Genomic DNA, 13,347 nt, shown 5'->3' with positions numbered 1-13,347 from the left:
GTTGGGATAACGGCTGGCTGCGACTCCGCCCCCAGAAGGGGGAGTTGGGATAACGGCTGGCTGTGACTCCGCCCCCAGAAGGGGGAGTTGGGATAACGGCTGGCTGTGACTCCGCCCCCAGAAGGGGGAGTTGTGATAACGGCTGGCTGTGACTCCGCCCCCAGAAGGGGGAGTTGTGATAACGGCTGGCTGTGACCCCGCCCCCAGAAGGGGGAGTTGTGATAACGGCTGGCTGTGACCCCGTAGGACTAATAAAAGCTCGATATGATCATTTAACCGTGTTTTGTTAGTGTTTGTATATAGTGTTTGTTTATATTTACTTTGTTTACAAACATTGGAGTAAAACAAGTTTATATTTCAGGTTGTCATGGAGTGTGACAGTTGAACTAAGCTCATGAGGCATTTATAAGTTATATTCTTCAACAATCAATGGATATATATATATATAATGAAGTTATAAGTTTAAAAAAAAAATGTATGTAACAACTGCTGATTTCCCCTTTAATTCCCAAACGTTAGATTCTAAAATCATCCCTTAGTTCTAGAATTCTCTCCCAGCCCATCACACCGTCTCACACAGCCTTCTCTGGAGGTACACCATTGGTCAGCAGTCAGCTAAGTCACACACTGCCCAGGGCCCTTAACCAATAGGACGCTCTATCCCAGATGCTACCTGTCTGCACCATCTGTCTAGGACTGTATCCCAAATGGTAGCATATTCCCTATGTAGTGCACTTCTTTCTTAAATAATGCGCTGCTTGACCCGATGACCCTGGTCAAAAGTAGTGCACTATACAGGGAAAAGGGTGCCGTTTGGGAACGAAGCCCACGCATTGTCCTGTCAGGTACTCGTAGTGTACTTGGTGGGTACTTAGGCTTCGTGCCACACGGTTAGATGTCATTTGGTCGATGGCAGAGGTACGCAGTGAGGTGGAGACTAGTTCTCTAGGTCTAGGAGCCCCACAGCTGGCAGATTACCCTCAGCTACCACACCCTGCTGCAGACCCTACGCTGCCTGTAGCAGAGCCCCAGCTACCTGGAGAAGAGCCCCTGAAGGTACCTGAGGACCGCCAGCCAGAGACCCAGGCTGAGCCTGACACCTGTCCACTGCCACCCAGGAGGATGTGGGAGGACAGCTTCGACACAGAGAAGTGAGTTATATTCTAGAGGGTTCCGTCTGTGTTCCGTCCAGTGTTCTGTGTTCTAAAGTGTTCTGTTTCCTGAGTATTCTGTCAAATGTTTTAGTCTTGGGGGTTTTGTGTTCTAGAGTGTTCAGTTGTTTTAATCTTGAGTGTTCTGTCTCTGTTCTAGTCTAGTGTTCTGTGTTCTAGAGGGTTCTGTCTATATTATAGTCTAGTGTTCTGTGTTCTAGTCTAGTGTTCTAGAGGGTTCTGTCTATATTATAGTCTAGTGTTCTGTGTTCTAGAGGGTTCTGTCTATATAATAGTCTAGTGTTCTAGAGGGTTCTGTCTATATTATAGTCTAGTGTTCTGTGTTCTAGAGGGTTCTGTCTATATTATAGTCTAGTGTTCTGTGTTCTAGAGGGTTCTGTCTATATTATAGTCTAGTGTTCTCTGTTCTAGAGGGTTCTGTCTATATAATAGTCTAGTGTTCTGTGTTCTAGAGGGTTCTGTCTATATAATAGTCTAGTGTTCTAGAGGGTTCTGTCTATATAATAGTCTAGTGTTCTAGAGGGTTCTGTCTATATTATAGTCTAGTGTTCTGTGTTCTAGAGGGTTCTGTCTATATTATAGTCTAGTGTTCTAGAGGGTTCTGTCTATATAATAGTCTAGTGTTCTGTGTTCTAGAGGGTTCTGTCTATATTATAGTCTAGTGTTCTGTGTTCTCGAAGGTTCTGTCGGTGTAATAGTCTAATGTTCTGTGTTTAAGACTAAGTGTTCTGTCTGTGTTCTAATGTTCTGAGTTATCGAGGGTTCTGTCTGTGTTGTAGTCTAGTGTTCTAATCTAGAGGGGTCTGTCTGCATTCTAGAATGGGATAGAATCACCGGCAGAAAGCTGATAAATGATATATTTCACCGTCGTTAAAATTGGTTCTTGTAAGAGTTATTGATAATCGATCATATCAGATCCACATTTCACAGACAGGCTATACACACACACACACACACACACACACACACACACACACACACACACACACACACACACACACACACACACACACACACACACACACTAACTGTGTGTATTGTCGTCCACCAGTTACTCAGCGGTGTCGTGGAGGCAGTATTTTGACCAGTCGGAGGACATCCCAGTAGGACCATCAGAGACCAGAGATGTGTTCAGGGTCTACAGGAACGGAACTGATGGACCTCTACTGGTTCTGCTGCACGGAGGAGGACACTCTGCCCTGTCTTGGGCTGTTTTTACTGTGAGTCTGTACTATCCTTTACAATACTATCTACAGCTTGGTGAACAATGTTCAGAACTCTGTAAGGTTACATGGTGTTCCACAGGGTTCAGTCCTGCCTGGCCCGTTAATCTAAACTGTCTAAACAATAAATCCATCATTTTTTTTTGTGTGTGTGTTTTTACTGACCAGTATTTGACACTTTCCATTCTTGTAAAAAAAAAAGAAATATATATATATATTTTTTTAGTTTCTGTCTAAACTGTTCATACGGTCTCCACATCATCTATAAACTCTGGGCTCATCACCTGACCAGCATTTCAGATTTCCATTCCTGTTATAATACCCGTTTTTCTGGTTTTATCTATCGCTCCATCTCCTCGGGTCTCCAGACAGCCATAGCAAGTAGGGTGACCTGCAGGGTGCTGGCCATGGACCTAAGGGGTCACGGTGAGTTCAGAGAGCAAAAAAGGTCATCATCAGAATGCCACTCTATTTGATTGTAGTGGACTAGTCATGGCAATAAGGTTGCCATTTTAGATCCGTCCATAGTGTTTTATATAGTCACATTTACATTTACATTTTTAGTCATTTAGCAGACGCTCTTATCCAGAGCGACTTACAGTAGTGCATGCATACATTTCATTTCATGCATTTAAAAAAATAATAATTGTACAGTCACATTTTGTATAGTCACATCATAAAGACTTCAAAACCCAATGTTTACAGAACATATTTTACCTCTCCTTCTCTCCAGGTTCCACCCAGGTACGTCAGTCAGACGACCTCTCCACACAGACCATGTCTAGGTAAGAAGAAACACTCCTGTAAAACATAAAGAAATAACTTCCTGTCCCTCTACCTCTCTACCTGTACATCACCTGTCTCTCTTGTCCCGCCACTCTTAGGGATGTGGCCAATGTGGTGCGAGCGTGCTACGGAGAGGCCCCTCCCCCCATCGTCCTGGTTGGTCACAGTATGGGCGGGGCAATCGCTGTTCACACCGCCTCCAGCATGCTCCTCCCCACTACTGTAGGACTGGTGGTGATAGACGTGGTGGAAGGTAAGAACCAGTCCATACTGTTAGCAGCAGGTTCCTCCCCACTACTGGTAGGGCCAAAATTGGATTTGTTTTCAAGACCTTCGTGGATCTGTGTAATCTGAGGGAAATATGTGTCTCTAATATGGTCATACATTTGGCAGGAGGTTAGGAAGTGCAGCTCAGTTTCCACCTCATTTTGTGGGCAGTGTTGCACATAACCTGTCTTCTCTTGAGAGCCAGGTCTGCCTACAGCGGCCTTTCTCAATAGCAAGGCTATGCTCACTGAGTCTGTACATAGTCAAAGCTTTCCTTAAGTTTGGGTCAGTCACAGTGGTCAGGTATTCTGACACTGTGTACTCTCTGTTTAGGGCCAAATAGCAGTATAGTTTGCTCAGTTTTTTTATAAATTCTTTCCAATGTGTCAAGTAATTATCTTTTTGTTTTCTAATGATTTGGTAGGGTCTAATTGTGTTGCTGTCCTGGGGCTCTGTGGGGTCTCTCTCTCTCTCTCTCTCTCTCTCTCTCTCTAGGCAGTGCCATGGAGATGCTACACAGCATGCAGAACTTCCTGAAAGGACGACCCAAGTCTTTTGAGTCTATTGCCCATGCCATAGAGTGGAGGTGAGGAACGTTCAGCAATACACCACTCCTTAACGTTAGGTAGCGTTTCAAAAGACAGTCTATAGAAATATAATGTATTGTTATTATTATTATCTGTCTGTTCCATAGAGTGCTATGCTACGCTACGTTTCACAGTGTTGGTAGTGCTGTTTTTCAACAGTTCCTGTTGTCTGTCTGTCTGTCTGTCTGTCTGTCTGTCTGTCTGTCTGTCTGTGTGTGTGTGTGTGTGTGTGTGTGTGTGTGTGTGTGTGTGCGCGCGCGTGCGTGTGTGTGTGTGTGCTCTCTCCTTCAGTGTTAAGAGCGGTCAGATCAGGAACCGGGAATCAGCACGAGTATCCATGGTGGGACAGATCAAGAGGTAAACCATGCTAATGGAACCATGCTAATGGAACCATGCTAATGGAACCATGCTAATGGAACCATGCTAATCCTAGTTTAATGGAACCATGCTAATGGAACCATGCTAATCCTAGTTTAATGGAACCATGCTAATCCTAGTTTAATGGAACCATGCTAATGGAACCATGCTAATGGAACCATGCTAATCCTAGTTTAATGGAACCATGCTAATGGAACCATGCTAATCCTAGTTTAATGGAACCATGCTAATCCTAGTTTAATGGAACCATGCTAATGGAACCATGCTAATGGAACCATGCTAATCCTAGTTTAATGGAACCATGCTAATGGAACCATGCTAATCCTAGTTTAATGGAACCATGCTAATCCTAGTTTAATGGAACCATGCTAATCCTAGTTTAATGGAACCATGCTAATGGAACCATGCTAATCCTAGTTTAATGGAACCATGCTAATGGAACCATGCTAATGGAACCATGCTAATCCTAGTTTAATGGAACCATGCTAATCCTAGTTTAATGGAACCATGCTAATCCTAGTTTAATGGAACCATGCTAATCCTAGTTTAATGGAACCATGCTAATCCTAGTTTAATGGAACCATGCTAATCCTAGTTTAATGGAACCATGCTAATCCTAGTTTAATGGAACCATGCTAATGGAACCATGCTAATGGAACCATGCTAATCCTAGTTTAATGGAACCATGCTAATGGAACCATGCTAATCCTAGTTTAATGGAACCTGAGGGGTATACTGCACAGCCGCCTAAATATTCTGAGAAATAACTTTACAAAATCTGATCTGACCCAAACACATATCTTAATTTATCTATCTTTCCTAATGAACCAGAAAATCTGTTTATCAATGTTAGCTGGCTAATTTATTGATACCGCTTTGAAGAAGTAAAGCCCTCTTGTCGTTGCTGGTTGTTGCATAAGCAGTATACGAAATAACACAGCGTTCATATTCAATGTAAACTTCAGTTAGTTATCCGGGACGTCCCTAAAATATAACTTCTACCCTCGTCCGCTGACTTTTTCCACATTTTGTTTACGTTACAGACGTATTCTAAAATGTATTAAATAATTTTTTTCCCCTCATCAATCTACACACGATACCCCATAATGACAAAGTGAAAACAGGTTTCATTATTTTGTTTTGCAAATTTGTTAAAAATAAGAAACAAAAATAACTTATTTACGTAAGTATTCAGACCCTTCGCTATGAGAATTTGAAATTGAGCTCAGGTGCATCCTGTTTCCATTGATCATCCTTGAGATGTTTCTACAACTTCATTGGAGTCCACCTGTGGTAAATTCAATTGATTGGACATGATTTGGAAAGGCACCCACCTCTCTATATAAGGTCCCACAGTTGACAGAGCATGTCAGAGCTAAAACCAAGCCATGAGGTTGAAGGAATTGCCGGTAGAGCTCCGAGAGAGGATTGTGACGAGGCACATATCTGGGGAAGGGTACCAAAACATTTCTGCAGCATTGAAGGTCCCCAAGAACACAGTGGCCTCCATCATCCTTCAATGGAAGAAGTTTGGAACCACCAAGACTCTTCCTAGAGCTGGCCGCCCAGCCAAACGGAGCAATCAGGGGAGAAGGGCCTTGGTCAGGGAGGTGACCAAGAACCCAATGGTCACTCTGGAGGAGCTCCAGAGTTCCTCTGTAGAGATGGGAGACCTTCCACCTCTGCAGCACCCCACCAATCAAGCCTTTATAGTAGAGTTGCCAGACGGAAGCTACTAAGTAAAAGGCACATGACAGACCGCTTGGTGTTTGCCAAAAGGCACCTAAAGGACTCTCAGACCATCAGAAACAAGATTCTCTGGTCTGATGAAACCAAGATTGAACTCTTTGGCCTGAATGCCAAACGTCACGTCTGGAGGAAAACTGGCACCATCCTAACGGTGAAGCATGGTGGTGGCAGCATCATGCTGTAAGGAAGTTTTTCAGCAGAATGGACTGGGAGACTCGTCAGGATCGACGGAAAGATGAATGGAGCAAAGTACAGGGAGATCCTTGATGAAAACCTGCTCCAGAGCACTCAGGACCCCAGACTGGAGCGAAGGTTCACCTTCCAACAGGACAACGACCCTAAGCACACAGCCAAGACAACGCAGGAGTGGCTTCGGGACAAGTCTCTGAATGTCCTTGAGTGGTCCAGCCAGAGCCCAGACTTGAACCAGATCTAACATCTCTGGAGAGACCTGAAAATATCTGTACAGCAATGCTCCCCATCCAACCTGACAGAGCTTGAGAGGATCTGCAGAGATGAATGGGAGAAACTCCCCAAATACAGGTGTGCCAAGCTTGTAGCGTCATAACCAAGACTCGAGGCTGTAATCGCTGCCAAATGTACATCAAATGTACATCAACAAAGTACTGAGTAAAGGGTCTGAATACTTATGTAAATGTGATATTTCCGTTTTTTATTTTTAATAAATTGTATATACATTTTAACAAAAGCCAGTCATTAGTTCTGAGATTCGGAAGTTCATTCTATCCATTCTATCTGCAATGGTTGCTATGCAAATAAAAAATAATCGGCATGTAGCTATAGAGGCTAGTTACTAATTTTCTAGCAAGCCAACTAAAGTTAACACATGATCGCATCAAGCATCTGAAATTACAGCAAACTATGTGCACTTTCCTTTCTTTTACCTTTTTTTTCTATTGACATTTAATTGGATATATCCATTATAACGATCCTTATAAATTGGCTCACAGAAGCTGTCAGTCTCGTCACGTTCATATTCATGACACAGTGGAGATTGAAAAAGAAACCCAGCAAGGTTTAGACAAACCCTAACTGTCGCAATCCGAATGCTAGCCTAGTAGCTTGAGGAAATAATGTCTAGACACGTTTTTACATGGGAGATGAAGTTTATAAATTGACTGGCTGGGCTGTGGGCTAGTGGATGTGCATTGATACAGCTAATGGAACTGTGAACTGGCATTACCCCGGGGGAATACGGAGATTGTAGTGCTATAACTCCCTGCTATTAACCAATCAGCTTCCAGTAGCCGAACACGCCATTTTATAATGGTTGGTAGATTAAGCCAATGCCTATGAGTTTTCTCCCAGTCTTTCTGTATTGGCTAACGAAGGCCAAGTTTGACGTGTTGCTCTACCAGACTCTTCACGCATTTGGCCAGAATTGTCTGGGAACAAGATTACCCTAACCCTAACCTTAAAGACGTCCTCCAGCGATTTTGGAACTTTTACTGTTGAAAAGCGATATTCCAAGTATAAATACAGTAAAGTAGACTAAAGGGTAAAATAAAATAATAAAAAAACTCTGAGCAAAATAGTTTTTTTTTTTTTTTTGGCACAACTGCAAACTTCACATAGGGAATTTGTGATCTGTATCATGACTTACCTGGACCACCTATTGAGATGTGCCTTCTATTAAGTAAATCAGGAGTTAAACGAGGTTAAACAGAGACTCGAGTTCCACTTTAACCATTTAAAATTTAAACTTCAACGGGGTGACATCAGAGTTGGACATGCCAAGGATCCAATTTAGACGTCTCAAAATGTCACACCTGTACTCTGTAGGCATGTAGAGGTGGAGGATGTTGTTGAATCACCTGAGCAGGCCATCCCTGTTAGTGACGTAGTCGTCGAGGGAAACGAGGAGATCTACGTTGACCCGAGCTACGTTAGCGACAAGCCAGACGGTACGCCAGAGGTGAGCATCCCAGAACCCGAGGTAAGAAACCAACGTCCTTTACACACACACACACACACACACACACACACACACACACACACACACACACACACACACACACACACACACACACACACACACACACACACACACACACACACTAACCACCATTTTGTTTGTTGTTTTACCTTTATTTAAGCAGGGGACTCACCATTGAGACGAGGGTATCTTTCACAAGGGAGCAAATATACACTATCATATATACATTATCAAACCAAAATGTAGAATGTAATAGAAAACCAGTAAATTACAACCCACTATTCAACAAGTAAGAAGGTCCATTTTTAGTTGCCAGAACATTGCATTGTGTAGTTGGATCCAGCAATGAAGTGCTTTAAAACTGAAAGAGGATTTACTTACGTAGTTCGTGTTAATTTCGTAGACAAAAATATTTGATGATACTATAACTGACTAAATAGATCCAGAAAAAAACTATAGTTAAATGAAAAATATTTACATTTTGACTAAAACGAGACGATATTATCTCTGTGACTAAAATCTGACTACTGCGTGCAATGCCAGGGTTGTGGGTTCGATTCCCACGGGGGGCCAGTACAAAAAAAAAAATGCATGAAATGAAATGTATGTATTCACTACTGTAAGTCACTCTGGATAAGAGCGTCTGCTAAATTACTAAAATGTAAAAATGTAAATGTAAGTGGAGTGGACAATAGTTTTTGGAGATATTGAGAATTTTTCACATCGTGATAAACACAATTAATATTAGCAGCACAGATGCGCTGAGCAGTGGGAAGAAAGAGCCACACCCGGCACACAGGCGACATCAGCTGGTGAGCTGCAGGGGAGCAAGTGATGAGTGTGGGCAGACAAGCTATGCTCCGGCTCTGCCTCCGATTATACAGGCTACTCTCTTGCTTCACCTTAGCTAACCAGTCACCACCAACCTTCTTGTTAGCTACCCTTTGACTGGTTAAGAAACACAAGCTGTTTTACGAATTTAAAACAGAAACAGTATTGAGTTTAATAGTAAAACGACAGTCTGTTTTTATTTCTCTTGAGTTTAATAGTGAAACGACAGTCTGTTTTTATTTCTCTTGAGTTTAATAGTGAAACGACAGTCTGTTTTTATTTCTCTTGAGTTTAATAGTAAAACGACAGTCTGTTTTTATTTCTCTTGAGTTTAATAGTGAAACGACAGTCTGTTTTTATTTCTCTTGAGTTTAATAGTGAAACGACAGTCTGTTTTTATTTCTCTTGAGTTTAATAGTGAAACGACAGTCTGTTTTTATTTCTCTTGAGTTTAATAGTGAAACGACAGTCTGTTTTTATTTCTCTTGAGTTTAATAGTGAAACGACAGTCTGTTTTTATTTCTCTTGAGTTTAATAGTGAAACGACAGTCTGTTTTTATTTCTCTTGAGTTTAATAGTGAAACGACAGTCTGTTTTTATTTCTCTTGAGTTTAATAGTGAAACGACAGTCTGTTTTTATTTCTCTTGAGTTTAATAGTGAAACGACAGTCTGTTTTTATTTCTCTTGAGTTTAATAGTGAAACGACAGTCTGTTTTTATTTCTCTTGAGTTTAATAGTAAAACGACAGTCTGTTTTTATTTCTCTTGAGTTTAATAGTGAAACGACAGTCTGTTTTTATTTCTCTTGAGTTTAATAGTGAAACGACAGTCTGTTTTTATTTCTCTTGAGTTTAATATTAAAACGACAGTCTGTTTTTATTTCTCTTGAGTTTAATAGTGAAACGACAGTCTGTTTTTATTTCTCTTGAGTTTAATAGTAAAACGACAGTCTGTTTTTATTTCTCTTGAGTTTAATAGTGAAACGACAGTCTGTTTTTATTTCTCTTGAGTTTAATAGTGAAACGACAGTCTGTTTTTATTTCTCTTGAGTTTAATAGTGAAACGACAGTCTGTTTTTATTTCTCTTGAGTTTAATAGTGAAACGACAGTCTGTTTTTATTTCTCTTGAGTTTAATAGTGAAACGACAGTCTGTTTTTATTTCTCTTGAGTTTAATAGTGAAACGACAGTCTGTTTTTATTTCTCTTGAGTTTAATAGTGAAACGACAGTCTGTTTTTATTTCTCTTGAGTTTAATAGTGAAACGACAGTCTGTTTTTATTTCTCTTGAGTTTAATAGTGAAACGACAGTCTGTTTTTATTTCTCTTGAGTTTAATATTAAAACGACAGTCTGTTTTTATTTCTCTTGAGTTTAATAGTGAAACGACAGTCTGTTTTTATTTCTCTTGAGTTTAATAGTAAAACGACAGTCTGTTTTTATTTCTCTTGAGTTTAATAGTGAAACGACAGTCTGTTTTTATTTCTCTTGAGTTTAATAGTGAAACGACAGTCTGTTTTTATTTCTCTTGAGTTTAATAGTAAAACGACAGTCTGTTTTTATTTCTCTTGAGTTTAACCTCTCTAGGCTAGGCGGGACGAATTCGTCCCACCTACGTAACAGCCACGGCTATCCTGTGGCGCGATTTTCAAAACCTTAAAAATCCTATTACTTCAATTTCTCAAACATATGACTATTTTACAGCCATTTAAAGATAAGACTCTCGTTAATCTAACCACACTGTCCGATTTCAAAAAGGCTTTACAACGAAAGCAAAACATTAGATTATGTCAGCAGAGTACCAAGCCAGAAATAATCAGACACCCATTTTTCAAGCCAGCATATAATGTCACCAAAACCCAGAAGACAGCTAAATGCAGCACTCACCTTTGATGATCTTCATCAGATGACAACCCTAGGACATTATGTTATACAATACATGCATGTTTTGTTCAATCAAGTTCATATTTATATCAAAAACCAGCTTTTTACATTAGCATGTGACTAGCATGTGACTAATACAGTGAGATGCAGCCTACTACAGTGAGATGCAGCCTACTACAGTGAGATGCAGCCTACTACAGTGAGATGCAGCCTACTACAGTGAGATGCAGCCTACTACAGTGAGATGCAGCCTACAGCCTACTACAGTGAGATGCAGCCTACAGCCTAATACAGTGAGATGCAGTCTACTACAGTGAGATGCAGCCTACTACAGTGAGATGCAGCCTACAGCCTACTACAGTGAGATGCAGACTACTACAGTGAGATGCAGCCTACAGCCTACTACAGTGAGATGCAGCCTACAGCCTACTACAGTGAGATGCAGACTACAGCCTACTACAGTGAGATCCAGCCTACAGCCTACTACAGCCTTGTTCAGGGACAGATGACAGATTTTTACCTTGTCAGCTCAATCCAGCAACCTTTCGGTTACTGGCCCAACACTCTAAACACTAGGCTACCTGCTGCCGCAAAAGACAGAGGGGTCTGGGCCCGCAAAATGGTTTGATAGCCGCAGGTCTGTACGAGAAGGCAGGGGGAGGATGCTTTGGGAATATCTTACTCTCCTACCTCCATCTCGACTCCAACTTGACTCCGAAGGAGTAGAGTAAAAAGCAGGAGATCTCCAGCTCTCGTCGGATGGAAGTGTCAACCCGGGAAAATGGTCCATATTCATGGAAGAATCCACAGCAGCTACCTTAAAGAGGACGCCAGTCTCCTGGTCCATATTCATGGAAGAATCCACAGCAGCTACCTTAAAGAGGATTCCAGTCTCATGGTCCATATTCATGGTAGAATCCACAGCAGCTACAGAAAGAGGACGCCAGTCTCCTGGTCCATATTCATGATAGAATCCACAGCAGCTACAGAAAGAGGATTCCAGTCTCCTGGTCCATATTCATGATAGAATCCACAGCAGCTACAGAAAGAGGATTCCAGTCTCCTGGTCCATATTCATGATAGAATCCACAGCAGCTAATGTAGAGGACTCCAGTCTCGTCGAGCGCCAGTGACGGTCAGTGATAGTGATAGTTTAACAGTGTGGCATCAAAAGCAGCATTCAGCTTTAAAGTCCACCTTGTTCAGAGTGAGATGTTCTTTTTAAAGGGGCGTGATATTCTCTTTACAGTTCAATGATCCATTCTCAACACAGCGTTGTGTATACTTATTACAAGGTCTGTAAAATCCTCCTCCTGTGAACATGTATGTCGCTGGTCTCACATTTCAGTGTGACCAGTATTTCGATTTTCTGTTCAGTTTACACACTCCAGGAGAGGCAGAAGTGACCGATGCATTCAAGTGTGTTCTTCTAGTTAAACCTGGTGACGGTTTTAACCCTTTGGTGTGTTATCAGGGTGTGTATAGCTGGCGTATAGACCTGTCCAAAGCAGAGAAGTACTGGGACGGATGGTTCAGAGGAATCTCTAATCTGTTCCTAGGATGTAACCTGCCCAAACTGCTCCTGTTAGCAGGTATGTCACAATACAGTCTAATCCGTCCTTACTTTACTCCAGGTAACCAGGTACATGACACTACAGTCTAATCCGTCTTTACCCCAGGTAACCCAGGTACATGACACTACAGTCCAATCCATCCTTACTTTACCCCAGGTAACCCAGGTACATGACACTACAGTCTAATCCATCTTTACCCCAGGTAACCAGGTACATGACACTACAGTCTAATCCATCTTTACCCCAGGTAACCAGGTACATGACACTACAGTCTAATCCATCTTTACCCCAGGTAACCCAGGTACATGACACTACAGTCTAATCCGTCTTTACCCCAGGTAACCAGGTACATGACACTACAGTCTAATCCATCTTTACCCCAGGTAACCCAGGTACATGACACTACAGTCTAATCCATCTTTACCCCAGGTAACCAGGTACATGACACTACAGTCTAATCCATCTTTACCCCAGGTAACCAGGTACATGACACTACAGTCTAATCCATCTTTACCCCAGGTAACCCAGGTACATGACACTACAGTCTAATCCATCTTTACCCCAGGTAACCCAGGTACATGACACTACAGTCTAATCCATCCTTTACCCCAGGTAACCAGGTACATGACACTACAGTCTAATCCATCTTTACCCCAGGTAACCCAGGTACATGACACTACAGTCTAATCCGTCTTTACCCCAGGTAACCCAGGTACATGACACTACAGTCTAATCCGTCCTTACTTTACCCCAGGTAACCCAGGTACATGACACTACAGTCTAATCCGTCTTTACCCCAGGTAACCAGGTACTATAATACTTTACCCCAGGTAACCCAGGTACATGACACTACAGTCTAATCCATCTTTACCCCAGGTAACCCAGGTACATGACACTACAGTCTAATCCATCCTTTACCCCAGGTAACCCAGGTACATGACA

The 13,347-nt window shown here is 41.9% G+C and overlaps 1 protein-coding gene across 1 annotated transcript in view; it reads left to right on the top strand.

Annotated features, from left to right (window-relative positions):
• The first annotated feature begins 853 nt into the window (after nt 1-853).
• LOC106578192 (protein phosphatase methylesterase 1) overlaps nt 854-13,347 on the top strand; it is a 17,786-nt gene continuing 5,292 nt past the window's right edge. The window contains exons 1-9 of the mRNA XM_014156826.2: nt 854-1,151; nt 2,224-2,392; nt 2,764-2,821; nt 3,129-3,180; nt 3,280-3,434; nt 3,944-4,034; nt 4,327-4,392; nt 7,966-8,119; nt 12,306-12,423. Coding sequence (XP_014012301.1) covers nt 910-1,151; nt 2,224-2,392; nt 2,764-2,821; nt 3,129-3,180; nt 3,280-3,434; nt 3,944-4,034; nt 4,327-4,392; nt 7,966-8,119; nt 12,306-12,423 — 1,105 coding nt within the window. The 5' untranslated portion in view covers nt 854-909. The remainder of the gene's footprint in view (nt 1,152-2,223; nt 2,393-2,763; nt 2,822-3,128; nt 3,181-3,279; nt 3,435-3,943; nt 4,035-4,326; nt 4,393-7,965; nt 8,120-12,305; nt 12,424-13,347) is intronic.

The sequence above is a fragment of the Salmo salar genome, unplaced genomic scaffold (genome assembly GCF_905237065.1).
Source record: "Salmo salar unplaced genomic scaffold, Ssal_v3.1, whole genome shotgun sequence".
NCBI lineage: Eukaryota > Metazoa > Chordata > Actinopteri > Salmoniformes > Salmonidae > Salmo > Salmo salar.
Note: the sequence above shows the minus strand (reverse complement) of the source record. Positions and strands in the feature narration are given on the sequence as shown.